The following is a 16,299-nucleotide window of genomic DNA, read 5'->3' as shown; positions in this document are numbered from 1 at the left end:
GCTCAGCGATAGAACGCCCGCCAACGGCGCAGCCCACAAAGACACAATTCGCAACCATCACCACCTCATCAGGACCACCAAAATAGCCTCATTCAAAGACCGCCTCAACAACAACGCCCACAATAGCAAAGAGCTCTTCAACATCATGAAAGAACTCTCCAATCCTAGCTTCTGCACCGACGACATTCCGCCTTCACAAGCCCTGTGCGACACCCTCGCTGCCTTCTTCCACTGCAAGATCACCGACATCCACAACAGCTTCAATCCCCGGCTGAACCCTACGGACCCCCCCACGACAAACACTCCGAACCCCACCGACCACGACCCTCTGACCACATGGACCAATGTGAGCACCAAAGACATAATCAAGACCATGAGTACCATCCACTCAGGCTCCCCGTCTGATCCTCTTCCCCACCACATCGTCAACAAAGTCGACAGCCTCATCTCACTCCACCTGCGTAACATCATCAACCTCTCCTTCGAGACCGCTACCTTCCCTGAGAGCTGGAAGCACGCTGAGATCAATGCCCTACTAAAGAAACCCAAGGTGGACCCGAGCGACCTCAAGAACTTCCGGCCCATCTCCCTGCTCCCGTTCCCAGCGAAAGTCATCGAAAAGATCGTCAACACCCAGCTCACCCGCTACCTAGAAGACAACAGCATCCTGGACCCCTCCCAGTCAGGCTTCCGCAGCAACCACAGCACCGAGACCGCCCTCATAGCCGCCACAGACGACATCAGAATCCTACTCGACAACGGCGAGACAGCAGCCCTCATCCTCCTGGACCTCTCCGCCGCCTTCGACACCGTCTGCCACCACACACTACGCACACGCCTCCACGACGCATGGATCCGAGACAAGGCCCTGGATTGGACCACCTCCTTCCTCTCTGACAGAACCCAGAGAGTCCGCCTCCCCCGTTCCAATCCGGAACCACCAAAACCATCTGCAGCGTCCCGCAGGGATCCTCCCTCAGCCCGACGCTGTTCAACGTCTACATGGCTCCCCTCGCTCGCATCGCCAGACTACACGACCTTAACATAATCTCCTACGCTGACGACACCCAGCTGATCCTCTCCCTCACCAAGGACCCCCTCACCGCCAAATCCAACCTGCACCAGGGTATGAAGGACGTCGCCGATTGGATGGAGGCTAGCCGGCTCAAGCTGAACACGGACAAGACGGAGATCCTCATCCTTGGGCCCAACCCCTCAGCGTGGGACGATTCCTGGTAGGCCAACATCACTGGGAACCCCCCCGGCACCAACCAACCACGCACGCAACCTAGGAGTCATCCTCGACTCAAAGCTCAGCATGACCAACCAAGTCAACGCAGTCTCCTCCTCCTGCTTCCACACCCTCTGAGATCCCGGCGGACACACGAAAAACCGTCACCCACGCCCTCGTCAGCAGTCGACTCGACCACGGAAACGCCCTCTACGCCAGAGCCCCATCCAAACTCATCAACAGACTCCAAAGAATCCAGAATGCCTCCGCGCGCCTGATCCTAGACGTCCCACGCCGAGACCACATCACCCCGCACCTGAGAGACCTGCACTGGCTCCCCGTCGACAAAAGAATCACATTCAAACTCATGATCCACGCACACAAGGCACTCCACAAGACCGGCCCAGCCTATCTCAACAGCCGACTCTCCTTCTACGCACCCAACAGGAAACTCCGCTCCGGAGGGACTCTTCCCACCCTCTGATAGTTCAGTTTCCGTAGACACTTCCTTGCCCTCCCATATTCCCCAGCAGTTATTAGAAGAGCCGGGGCACCATGGTCACATGGTTGTAAAACAGGGCTATGTAGCCACCACAGGACATTTTTCAATCATGTTGTATGTATTTGTCCTTTATACCCTTGTCTCGTCCACATGCTGGTCGTTACTTCAGAGCTGTTTCATGCCCAGTTTACAACAGGCAATCTGCCCCTGCCAATGGATGTTAAGGCACCCATGGTTCAGGTTCCGCAAGCCTCTGCTGGCCAAAGGGCTATGTAGCCCCCTCCACTGGCTGAAGACTTTCGGAGAACAGAAGCTAGAGCTCCACAACTTGGTAGCCTTCTTGGACTGTGGCTGGACACACCATCCCCCACTTGGTCCTTTCTTTTTGGCTTCGGGTAGAAACCCAAAAGCCATTCTTCCAGGGAGGTAATCTTTTATGGAAACCACTTATTTCTGCAACTCGGAGACTACCTGCTTCCAGTCCGCCAGCAGGACCAGATCTCTGGAACAAAGTCAGCCCCTCCGAAAATTGCATCAATGCAAATATCGGGGTATATTTTGTAAATAATAGTGAGTGTTTTATAGAATCTATTTATAAATTGAAACTGCGGATCTGGGTTTTCATTGGGTGACCAAATAGATGACCGAATAAATTATAGCCACTAGACTTCCCCCTCTCTTAATGACTCGAAGTGTTTATTTATTTATTTTATTTATTTATTTAATGCATTTTTATAAAGTGCGGACTTTACCCGAAGGTGTCAGAGCACTGTACAATAGAACCCGTTACGTTACATGAGAGAACTGTTGCAGGAATAGAGCAAACAAAAATAGCATGAACAGACTGTATAAGCAAAAGTAAGAATAAATATGACAAATTTTACAATGACTAAAGAACTTCCTGGCGGAAAATAGCAGGCCATAGAATCAAAACAACGCAGGCAAAAGGAACACAATTTTAAACACAGCAAGCACAGGATGTATAAGCAAAAATATAAACATATGTGACAAATTTACAATGACTATAGAACTTCCTGGCAGGGTCTGAGAAGGAGGGAATTAGTTCTGAAAGTGTCTTTGGAATAAAAGAGATTTGAGGTCCGCTTTGAAGATCTGGATAGAGGTGATGGCACGGAGCGAAGGAGGAAGCGAGTTCCAGGTTCTCACCGCATTACCTGAGAACGATTGTGCCGACAGTTTTTCTCTTTTGAAGGAGGGGGGTTCAAGAAGGAACTTTTCCGCATTCCGAGAAGGTCTTGACCCTCCAGACAGTTTGAGTTTATTCGCCAGATAGCGAGGGGAGGAAGAGTGCAAAGCATTGTGGGTGATGCACGCTGTTTTGTAGATAGCTCTAGCCTCAATGGGAAGCCATCGGAGAGAAGACAGGATAGGAGTGATGTGGTCATTTCGTTTGGACCCTGAAATGAAGCGAGCTGCTGAATGGAGGACGGATTTGAAAGGGGGAAAGGTGAGATTTGGGAAGGCCAGTCAGAAGAGAATTACAATAGTCAAGTCTAGAGAGAACTAGCGATTGGACCAAGGTTTTTAGGTCATTCTCCGGTAAGAACCGACGAATCCCCCATAAAAGTTGCAGTTGATAACGTGCGCTCTTGGCCATGGAATTGATGTGTGAGATGAGGTTGAGTCTTTTGTCAAGTATGACACCTAAGGATTTAGCTCAATCCACAATGATGGGTTTACTGTTGAGTATATTTGATTGATCCATCCAGGCTTAAACAGAAGGCGGAGAGAGAGAGCTAGATATGAGGAGGAATTCCGTTTTGGAGGGATTGAGAATGAGTTGGTGAACTAGCATCCAGTTGTGAATAGTGTTGAGAGTAGAGCTGAGTAGTGAGAGATCATGAGGGGGAAGACACCTTGAGGTAGATTTTGGTGTCATCCGCAGAGAGATGGTAGAGGATTCCAGATTTGCTTAGAAGGTTCCCTAATGGTCCCAGATAGAGATTGAACAGAGTGGGAGCAAGGATAGAACCTTGAGGGACGCCTTGACCAACCACCAGTGGAGACGAGAGACTATTTGCAATCTTGATCATTTGGGATCTGTCTGTGAGGAAAGAGGCAAACCATTTGAGTACAGTGCCTTCCACGCCCATTCTCTGTTGAAGAAAGTCTATGGTAGTGTTGGTTAGACATGTGGACATGCTCGTGAAAGTGGTGGGAGGCAAATTCTTTGCAGATATCACCAGCGTACAGTAATTATTGGAGCTGCTTGCTCTGTAGGAATTTTAACAGTCCTGATAATGACCCATTAGAAGGCTAGGGTTGAAACGTTGTCAGCGTAATGGGCCAATGGAGCCTATATGACTGTATGCATTCATGGGACCGATAATTGAATGGACATTAAGGAAGATCGATTATGTACTGCTTGGGTTCCTTTGCTCATGTACACTCTTCATTATTTGTCATGTATCACTGTGTGAACACTCACGAGCACTGAGCACTTTTTGTGCAACAGTAAAGATTTGAGTTACTTGTTAATGTGCCTCTCTGCTTCGTTAATTGTGTTTTGAAGTATTTAAAATTCTCATTTATTGATTTGTGTTGAATTCTGTTAAAGAACAGATTTCTTATTACATGGAACTATTGTTGTTTGTCTTGCTTATAACATGATGCAACAGTTATTACTGTAGTCAGCATTTTTTTCAGTCTCTGCACCTTGCAACACACTTCAGTTTTTCTTGGGTGCAACTTTTGGATTCTTGTACTCTGTTGCTGAAAATTGTTGCAGGGTTACATGACTAAAAGGGGAGTATACTTGCCTGTATTGTGTGTTGACTGAAATTGAGTGTGCACCCACACAGTGTGGTATCCAGTGAAGGTTCATATTTAGTCTACAGCCTATTCTCTATTCAATCGTAACACACATTGCCAGCAAACTGTGAATTGTGCTACAGTTCTGATTGATATAGGTGGAAGGTCTTAATGGTACTAGTAACCCACTGCTCACGTTTTTAGTGAGGTATGTGGAAGGTTTGTTCACAGTGACAGTCCTTTTGGAGGTATTTATGTCCAGTTTGAGGGCCCTGTAAAGAGAGAAATATATTGTGGTCAGGGAGCTTGTCTGTCTGCCTCTCCGTTCTGTTTAGGTTTGCTGCTGTGCATATGTAGCGCCCCGTTTGAAGGTTCCACCCATTTCTCTAGATACCCTTCTACGTTTGGTTCTAACAGAGAGGGAAAAATGATCCAGCCCTTTGGAGTGATATCTAGTTGGTTTGAAGAAAAGGTATTCCTGGCCTTGTCCTGCCTCACATCCTTTCTGCTTCAGTAACTTGGCAGACTTCTGCTCGGTTCTCGGAGGCCTGATGTGACTTAATGTTATCTTTTCCTGTAGTCAGGTGAGGGCTCCTTTCTCAACCTTTACCAGCTACTGTTGCATCCACATGAGCCACCAGAGATTAGACCAGATATATCTGTGGTTGTGTTCATTGCTCGACCATGGTAGTGACTGGATGTGCGTACCTACCGAGTAAATATGGCATGAGTATGCAAGGTGAAGTATATGATATGCTGAACCTCTTTTTTTTTTTTACTAATAAAAGTGGCCCGGTTCCCCAAAATCCTCAAAACCATCACACCCTGTTCATGGATTCTAGAAGGAGGGATCCTTTCATGGCACTCTGCCTAATAATGAAGAGACCCTACGGGGACAAGTTTTTGCCACAATTTGATATATTTGCGAGTAAGCACAACGGTTTGGAAACCCAGCTAACGTAAATGTTCCTGCAGATGGTATAAGATACATGAGGGTCTGATTAAGCTCTTGGGGCACTTTATCACTGGGGTACTGGCGATCAGAAAACTAACTCACGAGGTAAAGGGAATCTAGAAGCGTCATAAGGAAGACACAGACCCAAAGTGAGTCCGGTTCATAGGGCGTTTCCAGAGGACAAAAAAGTATAAAAAACTGACCCATATCATGCTAGCAATTGTGCCTCAAGCGCGTAAACCAGCCCCACTGCATTTATGCCTGGTTCATAATTTCCTTGTTGTGGGTAGCACAGCCGGGAGCCACTAAAGGCAGAAGATGCAACTGTGCCTGGCGAGAAACAAGAAACCCATGTAGCAGCCCATCAGGAGTGACCGACCGCTCATCCGTACCTCAGATGCTAAGTTTTGGCACATAAGTCAAAAGTCTATACATCAGCTGTGTATAGACAGCATATCTGGCAGTTCACGGCAAACCCTTACAACGGATGGAAGAAATCTTGCAAGAACACAGATGCCATCTTGGGCATCTACAAAAGCCGTCTTCTAGTCGCCTGCATTGGTTTTTAACAGTGCTTATAGGGGATACATTGTGACAAATTCTATCTACATGCTATGGGAATATGTTAAATTTTATTTTTATTTTAGTGTTTTATAGAGCACGAATTTGACCCGTTAGGGTATCCGAGCGCTTTATAGGAACAAAACAGTATACAATAGATTTGAAGTCAACAAAAGTACACAATAATATAGGAAGGGACAGGGTGCTGGCTACATAAGGGATAGAGGGTACCTAAGTACATTATACATATTACTCGAGGCGATAGTCTCAAAAGTGTACAATAGGGTAGAAGGTGGTGTGCTGGGTACATAAGGGAAAGAGGGTATGTAGGTACATTTTGCATTTACTCATGGCGATCGTCTCAGATGTCTGGGGTTGAGGTGAAAATTAAGCGAGGAATTTACCCGTAAGGAAGGTTTTGGCATCCTTTTTGAATCGTTCCAGTGAGGGGATTCTCCTGATGGCAGGCGGGAGAGAGTTCCATACTCTTGGTGCGGCCCCAGAAAAGGCCCGATTGTAGGTTTTTTTTTCCGCAGGTTGGAGCAAGAGGTCTCTGGCGGACCTGGAGTTTCTGGTTCCTCCAGATAACACAAGTTTCTGTGCAAGATATGCAGGGGAGTTTGAGTATAGTGCCTTGTGCGTTATGCATGCCAATTTGAGTTGAATTCTGGCCTCGAGAGGAAGCCAATTCAGAGCTTTCAGATGAAGTGAAATGTGATTGAATTTCCTTGTACTTGTAAGCAGTCTGGCGGCCGCGTTGAGACAAGCTTTTAAATGTGCCATGGAGATCTTAGGTAGCCCCAAGAGGGTAGAACAGCCCTATTCCAGTCTAGAGATGACTAGTGCCTGGACTGCCATTTTTAGGTCGGGAGCGTCGAGGAAGGGTTTCAGTTTCCAGAGGTACCTCAGGTGGAATCTGGCTGCTTTGGCCATCGAGTTGATCTGGTCTCGTAGTTAAGGGTTATGCCCAAACATTTGGCCGAGTCAACAATGGTTGGTGGGCAGTTTAGCAGTTTAAGGCTGCGATAGCCTTAATCCATGTCTGAATCTCAGGGTTAGTTTTTGGTGGGGAAATTAGGAGAAATTCTGTTTTCTTTGCGTTGAGTTTGAGTTGATTGGAGGCGAGCCATTGAACAGTCATTTTCAAGGCCTCATTCAGAGATAGAATCTCCTCGAGGGATGAGGTTTTTATGTAGATCTGGGTGTCGTCAGCATACATGTTGTAAGAGATGTTTGCAGAGTGTAGTACTTCGGCAAGCGGTTCCAGGTAAAGGTTGAAGAGGGGTGGGGCACAGGGTTGAACCTTGAGGGACTCCAACCGTGACCGGGGAGGAGGCAGACAGGTTACCGTTAATTAGGAATCTTTGTGATCGATTTTGGAGGAATGACCTAAACCAGTCTAGAACAGAACCATCCAATCCCATCCTAAATTTGAGGCGTTCGAGTAATTTTCCATGGTTGACTGAGGAAGGCAGAGGGTAGATCCAGGAGGATTAGGAGACAAGTTTTGCCTTGGTCGAGGGCTTGGAGGGTATCATCTACGATGTGGAGCATGGTGGTTTCAGTACTGTGCCCAGGTCTGAAACCTGATTGGAAATCATCAAGTAGATGAAAGTTGTTGATGTGATGGCTTAGCTGCTGTTGCACACCCTTCTCAAACACTTTTGCTAAGAGAGGGATATTGGAGATAGGTCTGAAGTTGTCAGGGGAGGCTGGATCCAGAGACTGCTTTTTCAAGATGGGGAGAACTTGGCCGGCTTTCAGAGAGTCGGGTATCGATCCCTGCCTGAAAGTATCTTGCAGTGAACTAATCTGATGCCAAATATTTCATTTAAATCTACAGGAAAGGCCAAGAAATTACTCTTCAAGTTCATATTTCTTTTTGTTTAGTTACGCTGCTGAGGGTCTTTTCAGTTCAGGCTTCTTGCAAAGGAGTTTTTTCTGGGTAATATACTGAGGAGTGCTCCCCTGGATTAAAGAACCTGTTTAAATATTTACACCAGGACTTAATCGATTATGTTCATTACTGCAAGGGTATACATTTTTTGGACAACTGATAGTCTATGGGCATGTTTACGATTTCTGCAGTCTATGGGATTGCCAACCCTGTGGTGGCAGTCCGCATACCGCCGCATTGGCGGCCCGACCCTCATATTTCTAGTGTGGCAGTGGGACTAACACAGGACCGCTGCAACTGCCGGGGGTCATGGATCACAGGGTGGTGGAACAGCTGTATGAGGCTGCAACATGCTGGTGGTGCCGAATTGGCACCGCCGAGCATTTTACAAGTTTCCTCACTGCGACCCTATCCACCGCAGTGAGCCCTCCATGGAATGGGTAGCACTGAGGCAACTCAGGTGGCCTTTCCATCGCCCCCTGTCGCCTCTGTGCAGAGGTGTGCATGCTGGGGGCACATTTTGTGCCCCCTGTATGATAGCATGCCCAGTTTCTGCACAGGAAGAAATGCACAGCATGGTCAATTTCCTCCCATGCAGGAACCTGCTACGGCGCTCCCACGGCTCTGCCTTGCTAAGGCTCTTCTTTGATCCTTAGAAAGGCACCCCAGTGGGACCACCATACTAGGACCGACTGCCAGGATTCAACTTGTAATCCGGCAGGTGGTCTGACTACGGGTTTAGCGGTCTCACAGTGGGGCCCGGTATGAGACTGCCAAACTCGTAATCAGGCCATTTATCTGCAAGTATCAGCAGGTGATATGGGTTTACTGTTTAAATGTAAAGTAGTTACCTGAAGGGTGAGGTGTGGAAGAGACCGCAATTAAAAAAAAATATTTTACATTATTTTCATGTTGCCAACTTTAGGCCTTTAAAACATGCATAACAAATAAATGTGCACACGTTTCTTTCACTATAAAAAAGAAAAATATTGTAAATTAATTTTCAACTAGTCGTTGCTAGTCTTTGTATGTTTTCTTAGCTAATAAGACCCAGCATTTGAAGGGCGAACGCTGTAGCCTTTTGACAGAAGGGGGTGTTTTCATTATCTATTATGTGAAGCTTCCTTCAGCATGATAAGTGCAAAAATATGAATTTAAGCAAGGCATTCTAAAGTTGTTATTTTCCTTCTGGTGCAAACATTACATGAAAAATGAATACCGTAACAGGAATTCATAGTTTTGCATATTAACCATACATGTGTGCAGGTGGAAAGCAAAATAAATGTTTTATTGTTGTGTACCATCCCACAATTTGTTCTGTATAGCATGTATTTTGCAAAACAGTATAAATGGACTTAAGTTATTTTCAGTCCTGAACACACTTGCACTTTTCAAACACTCTTGTACAGACTTTTGCAGACTCTTTCTCGCACTTCTGCACTGTGAGCGCGTGTACACACACACACACACACACACACACACACACACACACACACACACACACACACACACTCACTCTCACTCTCACTCTCACTCTCACTCTCACTCTCACTCTCACTCTCACTCTCAAACACACACACACATATATATATATATATATACACTCACACACACACACACACACACACACACACACCTCTCTTTACATCTTGGAACTCGTTTTGCTATGGCATTTCATTTGGGCTCTTTGCAGATCATTTTGCACATTTGCTCTTTAATTGCAAGTGCATTTTAAATCATGTCTTTAGAGCTCCCTTGTTAGCAGGCTCACTTTAACTTACTTGGCACAGTTGCACTGTTGACTTATTTGTAGTTATCAGGCTTGTTCTGCACGTGCATACGTTTTTATGGGCTTTGTTGTTTCATGAAGAGAATTGTGTTACTTATTCTGTATGGCTCTGCTACTTGAGTATTTCTTTCTCATCTGGGTGACATTAGTTTCTTAAGACAATCCATGTGCTCTGTGCATAAAATTGATTTTCTGTTTTGTACTATTTTTGTTGGCTACATTACTGCTATAATTTTAGTTATGTGCACTCACAAATCTAATGATAAAAAGATCAAGTGAGAGACTTTTGGTAAATTATTTTTGCACAGTTTGGAATCCAGTTTGCTCCCACTGATCCTGCAGATAGTCTCTTATTGAGAGGAGAAAAGCGTTGACATGATAACACTCTGTATATTAATGCACGGTCATATGTTGAATAATGTATTCTAGGAAGTTGTTTGAATCACTTCTTACTTTGACCCTGCACTCCTTTATTTTATTATGTTGTCCCATTCTCTCTTCATAAGGCTTTTTATGCAAGTGTCCTGCAATCTCACAGGGAGATGGGCCCAGGGACTTGAGGATTTGGAAGGTGATATCTCTGTTGCTCTTTTGACATCCTGTAATCCGATACTTCGCGGCTATGGTGCTTACAGCATGAGACTGGAATATGTTTTTCTACTCCCAAAGAGTGGATCGGGCATCATCTAACAGTTCTTTTGTAACTGTACCCTAATCTTCAGGTGACTTACTGCCAGTTTGGCTGTGAACCTTGTCCTCTACAGTCTAATGCACTCACTCATTGAGCATATCATCTTTTAAGGATTAAAGCTTATTTTCTGATCGTGATCAATCTAGCCAGTGGTTTTAGTGAGTTACAGATCCCGGGTACCTCAAACCCATACACATTGTTCTAGAAGGAAAAGATTGAGTTGGGGGCTCACCTCACCTTTGTCCTTGGATTTGACATGAACCCAGGGATTTTTCTTCCTGTGTTTTTTTCCACGCCAAAGGGCATCTCCAGGCGAGGAAACCATACAAATGCTCAATGTTTCCCACACTTTTATTCTATCTGGAGAGAACCAGGGCTCTGTGTTATACAGCTCAACCATTTGTGATTTGTTTTGCCCGCTACATTTGCTGACGTCCTCCATCCCATTTTGGAGCATCCACCATCGGAGCTAAAAAGTCTCAGTGGCATTCTCCTAGCAGGTGTTTTTCATAACCAATGCAGAGCTCTGAATGAATGTGCGATATGCCACTCACATTGTTGATTATTTATGCTCACGAGGCTTCTTCATGACGCAGTGCTCAAGTTTGGTTAGGAAGACGTGAGGAGCCTTTTTGACTAGGCTTTAATATGCATGATGATGCCTTCCTAAACTCCCTTTCTGCAGTGAAATCTACCCATACATTGTGAATCTCGGAGACGCCAGATGAGTGTTATTAAGACTAGTCATTGCAGTCGAGACCATTACTTCTGGGTTTCATAAGTGATGTCCCATTCTCAATATCCTTCTGGCAAACCTTTAGCCACTGGGCAAACAAAAAATCCATGGTCTCCTTCTATAGACATTGGAATTAATGAGGGGTGGGTGGACCTGTGACCACAAATGATGCATGTCAATGCGTGTGATACCAGGACACAAGGCTTTGGTCCTTCACTTGATGGTAAGTTGAGATTAGGAAAAAGTCTCCAGAGAAGGAGTAGTGGAGTCATCATAGAGGTACTATTACTACAAATGATCAGATTATTCAATTTTTATTGTTACCTCTGCTTTAAGAAATGCCACTGAAGAATCACAGAAACCTGTGCATGCGATGTTTCTCCAAATTTCGTTTACTGGACGGTTTTGAGTTGCTTTTTTCTGTCTGCTCTTAGTAGTTTGATCTACTTGCAGCTTTCTGAATCCTTGTGTATTTCAGTACTTTATTTAGGATGGTTGTGTTGTATTTTCCAGGCATGCTGAATAGATGGGCTGATAGCCAGAGGTTTTTGTCGGAGTATCCAGATTTAGTTTGTGAAGAGACGTCTAAATATCTCCTGTTTTGGTGTTTTCTTCTAGAAGCAGAGCAGGTATGATGCTTTGTTTCACCGCTTGTATCTCTAAAGAATTATTTTTCCTGTAAATGTGCTTACACAACTAATGTCCAGCGTTTTTCTTTATATCCATTATAGCAGTCCTTGAGTTAATGTATTTAAATTATCACTTGTTTTCTCGAGTTCACCCTAGGTATCCTAATTGTAATATGGCATTGTTTGTCTACCTTGTATCTCCCACACGTGAACATGTACCCCACCATGTGTCTAGACAAGAAATGGCACTTGTGTAATTCTGCCTTATGCTTACAATTTCCCCATCTCTCTTTTACTTGTTCTTATAATTTAGTGGTGTTGTGGATATTTTTTGTAAACAGCAGAGAGCAGCGTATTATTTATGAGAGTTGAGAGTCAAATCATGTGCTCCTATGACACATGTCCAGGTTTTTGACATTCTGGTAGTCGGTGAAAAGTGTTGAAACACCTTTTACCTTGTCTTCTCTGTTCTAGAGTCCCAGGAATGGCAGCATTCCCTCACAAAGGAGGGAATGATTTTCATGTGGAAGATTGAACGTGTGGATTTTTCCACAGACTCTGGTAATTGTCCCTTTCCAAAGCTAAGATTGACACAGTAGTCTTTGATTAATTCCATTCTGCTACATTGGCCCTCTTTGACCTGATTTTGTGCGTGAGACCAACTTGCTGTGCAAACCACGGAAAAACATTTTTTTAGGGTCTCCCATGGATAATGTGTTTTTGTCTTGGTATTATTGTTATGATAATCCACCTATCTTGAATTTTATGTTAGATCTTATCAGTCGTCACCATCATAGCTGCCAACAGTTCAGATTGCTATGTGTGACATTTTCATAATTTGAGCGTAATTATGAGTGACATTTCAATAACTATAAGTGACACTTTTTCCCAAGCAAAATCAAGCAATTTAGACGATTGCGATTTACCACCCTTTAACAGTTCCCACAAGTCTCCATAAACACTCTCTCTCATATGCTTTTGTTTTGTTTTTTATGATCCAATATATTTTGTAAGGAGCGAGTGATTAAGTACACGTTAACATTTTTTAATTGGCCATTTTAAGGGAATTGGTTTTATTAATTGTGTCACTTTTTAAATGAATTAAAGACAAGGGAAACCCAAATACAATTGGTCAGGGACCTTGGGTAATCCATTATTTCTATAGACAGTGGTCCCTAGACAAGGATTAATTTGAGTAAACCATAAACACAGACCCAATCAGTACTATATTTTACAGCTGTCCAGCCGAGCAGGTTTTTTTTTAATATGCAGTTGCTTAAATATACACAAAATAAAGCAAGAAACAACTAAAGTGGGACACAAGCCTGTGGGAAGGACATACAACATGAAAACTGAAAGGCTCAGGCAGAGTAATTTGTTTGTATGGAGCACATTTTGATATGACAAACAAATTCTAGTGAAGACACCATTACACAAAATGAGTATTAAATAAATAATTGTTATCGCATATACCAGAAATGAATCCTGCATCATGGATGATCCTTGGGGATGGTTTTGCGTTCTAGTTTAGTTGTTCGGAAACACTCTGCACAGTCACACTCCGATAACCACATAGAAAGCCAAATACAGTCACAACGAAAACTCAGAACATCTCCCACTGGTAGCACCGGCCCGTCTCACAAACCTCTCCTTCCCTTGGAAAATAACACTTACAAATCAAAACCTAGTGACCTCTGATATCATACCTCCTGCTCTTACTTGCTGTCCAAGAACTTAAACGATCTGGGGGATAAGCTTAAGAGAGGTATACAGGGGTGTGGAATTTAATAAAATATGTACTTGTCCATGGGATAAGTAGCTTCATAAATCTACATGTCCTGTAACAAAATCCACTTGTCCCTTTGGTGCCATGTAGTGCGCCGTCAAATAATGGCTGCAATCTATTTATAGAAGAGCTCTGATAAAAGCCTCTCTGGTTATGTCAGGCAAATACTATAGAAGGATTTGAATTTTTGAGTTTTTCACCAGCTATTCTCTAATCTTTTCCCATACTGAGAAAGGTTGGCAATTTACCCCTTGCAATGGCAGAAGTAAAGTTTCTTCCAGGGCTGGGAAAAATGTGGTTGGAGAAAAAGTGAACTTATAAACACTCAACAGATTTCCGCTGGGGCATATTCATATTTGCTCATGCTAAGATGCAATTCACAAATATTTTCTAGGACTACGGGTTCCTGGCCTACTTGAGGAAATTCATGTGAATACATGAAAAACGTAAATCTGCATTAATACAAGGACATATATCATGGGTGCACTTTTGTGACTTTCACATTGAGCCCCTAATTAAATCTGAGTTAACCAAGACCTTTTGTTTTTATTAAAATGCTATCTCTGCCTATCTGTGAGCTGGCTTCCTTGTGTGTAACAGCATTCTGCTCTTTTACAAAGTAGTTTTGTTCAGTGCCAGGAATTTCTATGGCAATGTGGCCTTTATGAGACCAAATACTAGCAGTCTAGTATGAACGCGCTGGCATACAGCACCACGCCTACCTGATAATCCCACAGTAGAGAAAGGAGAATAGTGTAGGCCAAGTGAGTAACCAGAAAATTAAAATACCCCCCACGTTGATCCAAAGTTCTTATGACACCAAGCAAGCGAAAAAAGTAATTGGAATCCTCGCCAACATAGCTCTCTTGTCTCTTCCATCTAAGCATCTATCCCATTCATCCTTTCACCCACTGATATCTAGCATTTCACCTTTACATTGGCACCCATTCATTCTTTTATCCATTATCCTTTCACCAATCTGTTCGTCCATCTGTTAATCTGTCAGTCCATCTGCTTATCCATATCCAAACCTACCCATCCATCTCCAAACCTATCCGTTTCAACCATCCTGCCATCCTTTTGCTCATCCATAAACCCTCCCTTTCACTCATCTATCCACCCTCCCTTTCACTCATCCTTCCACCCTCCCTTCGACCCATCCATCAATCCATCCTTCCACTCATCCATCCATTTATCCTTTACACTCATCCATCCTTTTGCTCTCTAATCCTTACACCCTGTAACCCATCCACTCATTCACCCTTTCCTTCATTATAACATCCTTTGTCCATCCACCAACCCCGTCACTCAACCATCCCGGTCACTCAATCATCCATCCATCCGTTTAGCCAGCCACACTTCCACTCACTTATCCTTTCACCCAAACATCCATTCATCTTTTCACATTAATTACAAATCTTTGTCTGCCGAGCTGCAGACAGAAGAGGCCCATCAAGAGCTCCACCTCTACTGTAGCTACTAAAGGGGGCGTTCAGGAAGCCCCTGTTCAAACCTATCCTGCCATCTCCAAACCTATCGATCTAACTGATCCATCCCGCCTTCCTTTTACTCATCCATCCTTTCACTCCACACATCCTCCTTTTCACTCCTATTCATCCACCCTTTCACTCATCCTTCCATTCATCCTTCCACTCATCCATCCACCCACCCCATCCATCCTCCTTTTCACTCACCTATCCACCTACCCTTTCACTTCCTCTATTTATGCTTTCGCTCGTCCATCCACCCTTTCACCCGTCCAGCTTCCGTTTCCATCATATATCCATCCACCCTTTCAATAATCCCTCCATCCACCTTTACACTCAACTGTCCACCCATCCATCCATCAACCCTTCCACCCAGCCACCAACCCATCCATACATCCCCACCCACTCAGCCATCTATTCATCTACTCTCTCGCCCATGAATCCACCCGTTCAATACGCCATCCATCCTTTCACTCATCAATCCACTTTCAACCTATCCATCCACTCACCCATCCCTTCATTCACCCTTATCCTACCATTCTTTCACACATCCATCCTTACATCCATCCACTCATTCTTCCATGCATCTACCCTTTCACTCCACTCATTCATCCATCTATCCATCCAGCCTTTCACTCTTTCATCCATGCATCTATCCATTCACCCTTTCACTCATTAATGTATGCATCTATCATCCACTCTTGCACGTATTCATCCATGCATTCTATACATCCACCCTTTCACTTATTCATACATGCATCTATCCATCCACTCATTTATCCATACACCTATCGAACCACCCTTTCACTTATTCATTCATGCATGCATCTAAACATCAACCCTTTCACTCCTCTCATTCATCCAACTATACATCCAGCCTTTCACTCATTAATTTATGCATCTATCATCCATTCTTGTACGTATTCATCCATGCATTTATACATCCACCCATTCACTTATTCATACATGCATCTATCCATCTACTCATTCATACATGCACCTATCCATCCACCCTTTCACTCATTCATTTATGCATCTATCCATTCACCCTTTCACTCATTAATGTATGCATCTACCATCCACTCTTGCACGTATTCACCCATGCATTTATACATCCACCCATTCACTTATTCATACATGCATCTATCCATTCACCCTTTCACTCATTAATGTATGCATCTACCATCCACTCTTGCACGTATTCACCCATGCATTTATACATCCACCCATTCACTTATTCATACATGCATCTATCCATTCACC

At 44.1% G+C, this 16,299-nt stretch overlaps 1 protein-coding gene across 1 annotated transcript in view; it reads left to right on the top strand.

The window, feature by feature from the left end:
* Positions 1–16,299, top strand: part of CDC37L1 (cell division cycle 37 like 1, HSP90 cochaperone) — a 295,015-nt gene that overhangs the window by 145,383 nt on the left and 133,333 nt on the right. Inside the window, exon 4 of the mRNA XM_078677395.1 lies at positions 11,648–11,763. Coding sequence (XP_078533521.1) covers positions 11,648–11,763 — 116 coding nt within the window. The remainder of the gene's footprint in view (positions 1–11,647; positions 11,764–16,299) is intronic.

The sequence above is a fragment of the Lissotriton helveticus genome, chromosome 2_1 (assembly GCF_964261635.1).
Source record: "Lissotriton helveticus chromosome 2_1, aLisHel1.1, whole genome shotgun sequence".
NCBI lineage: Eukaryota > Metazoa > Chordata > Amphibia > Caudata > Salamandridae > Lissotriton > Lissotriton helveticus.
The sequence above is the reverse complement of the archived record's forward strand: the minus strand, read 5'-3'. Positions and strand labels throughout refer to the sequence as shown.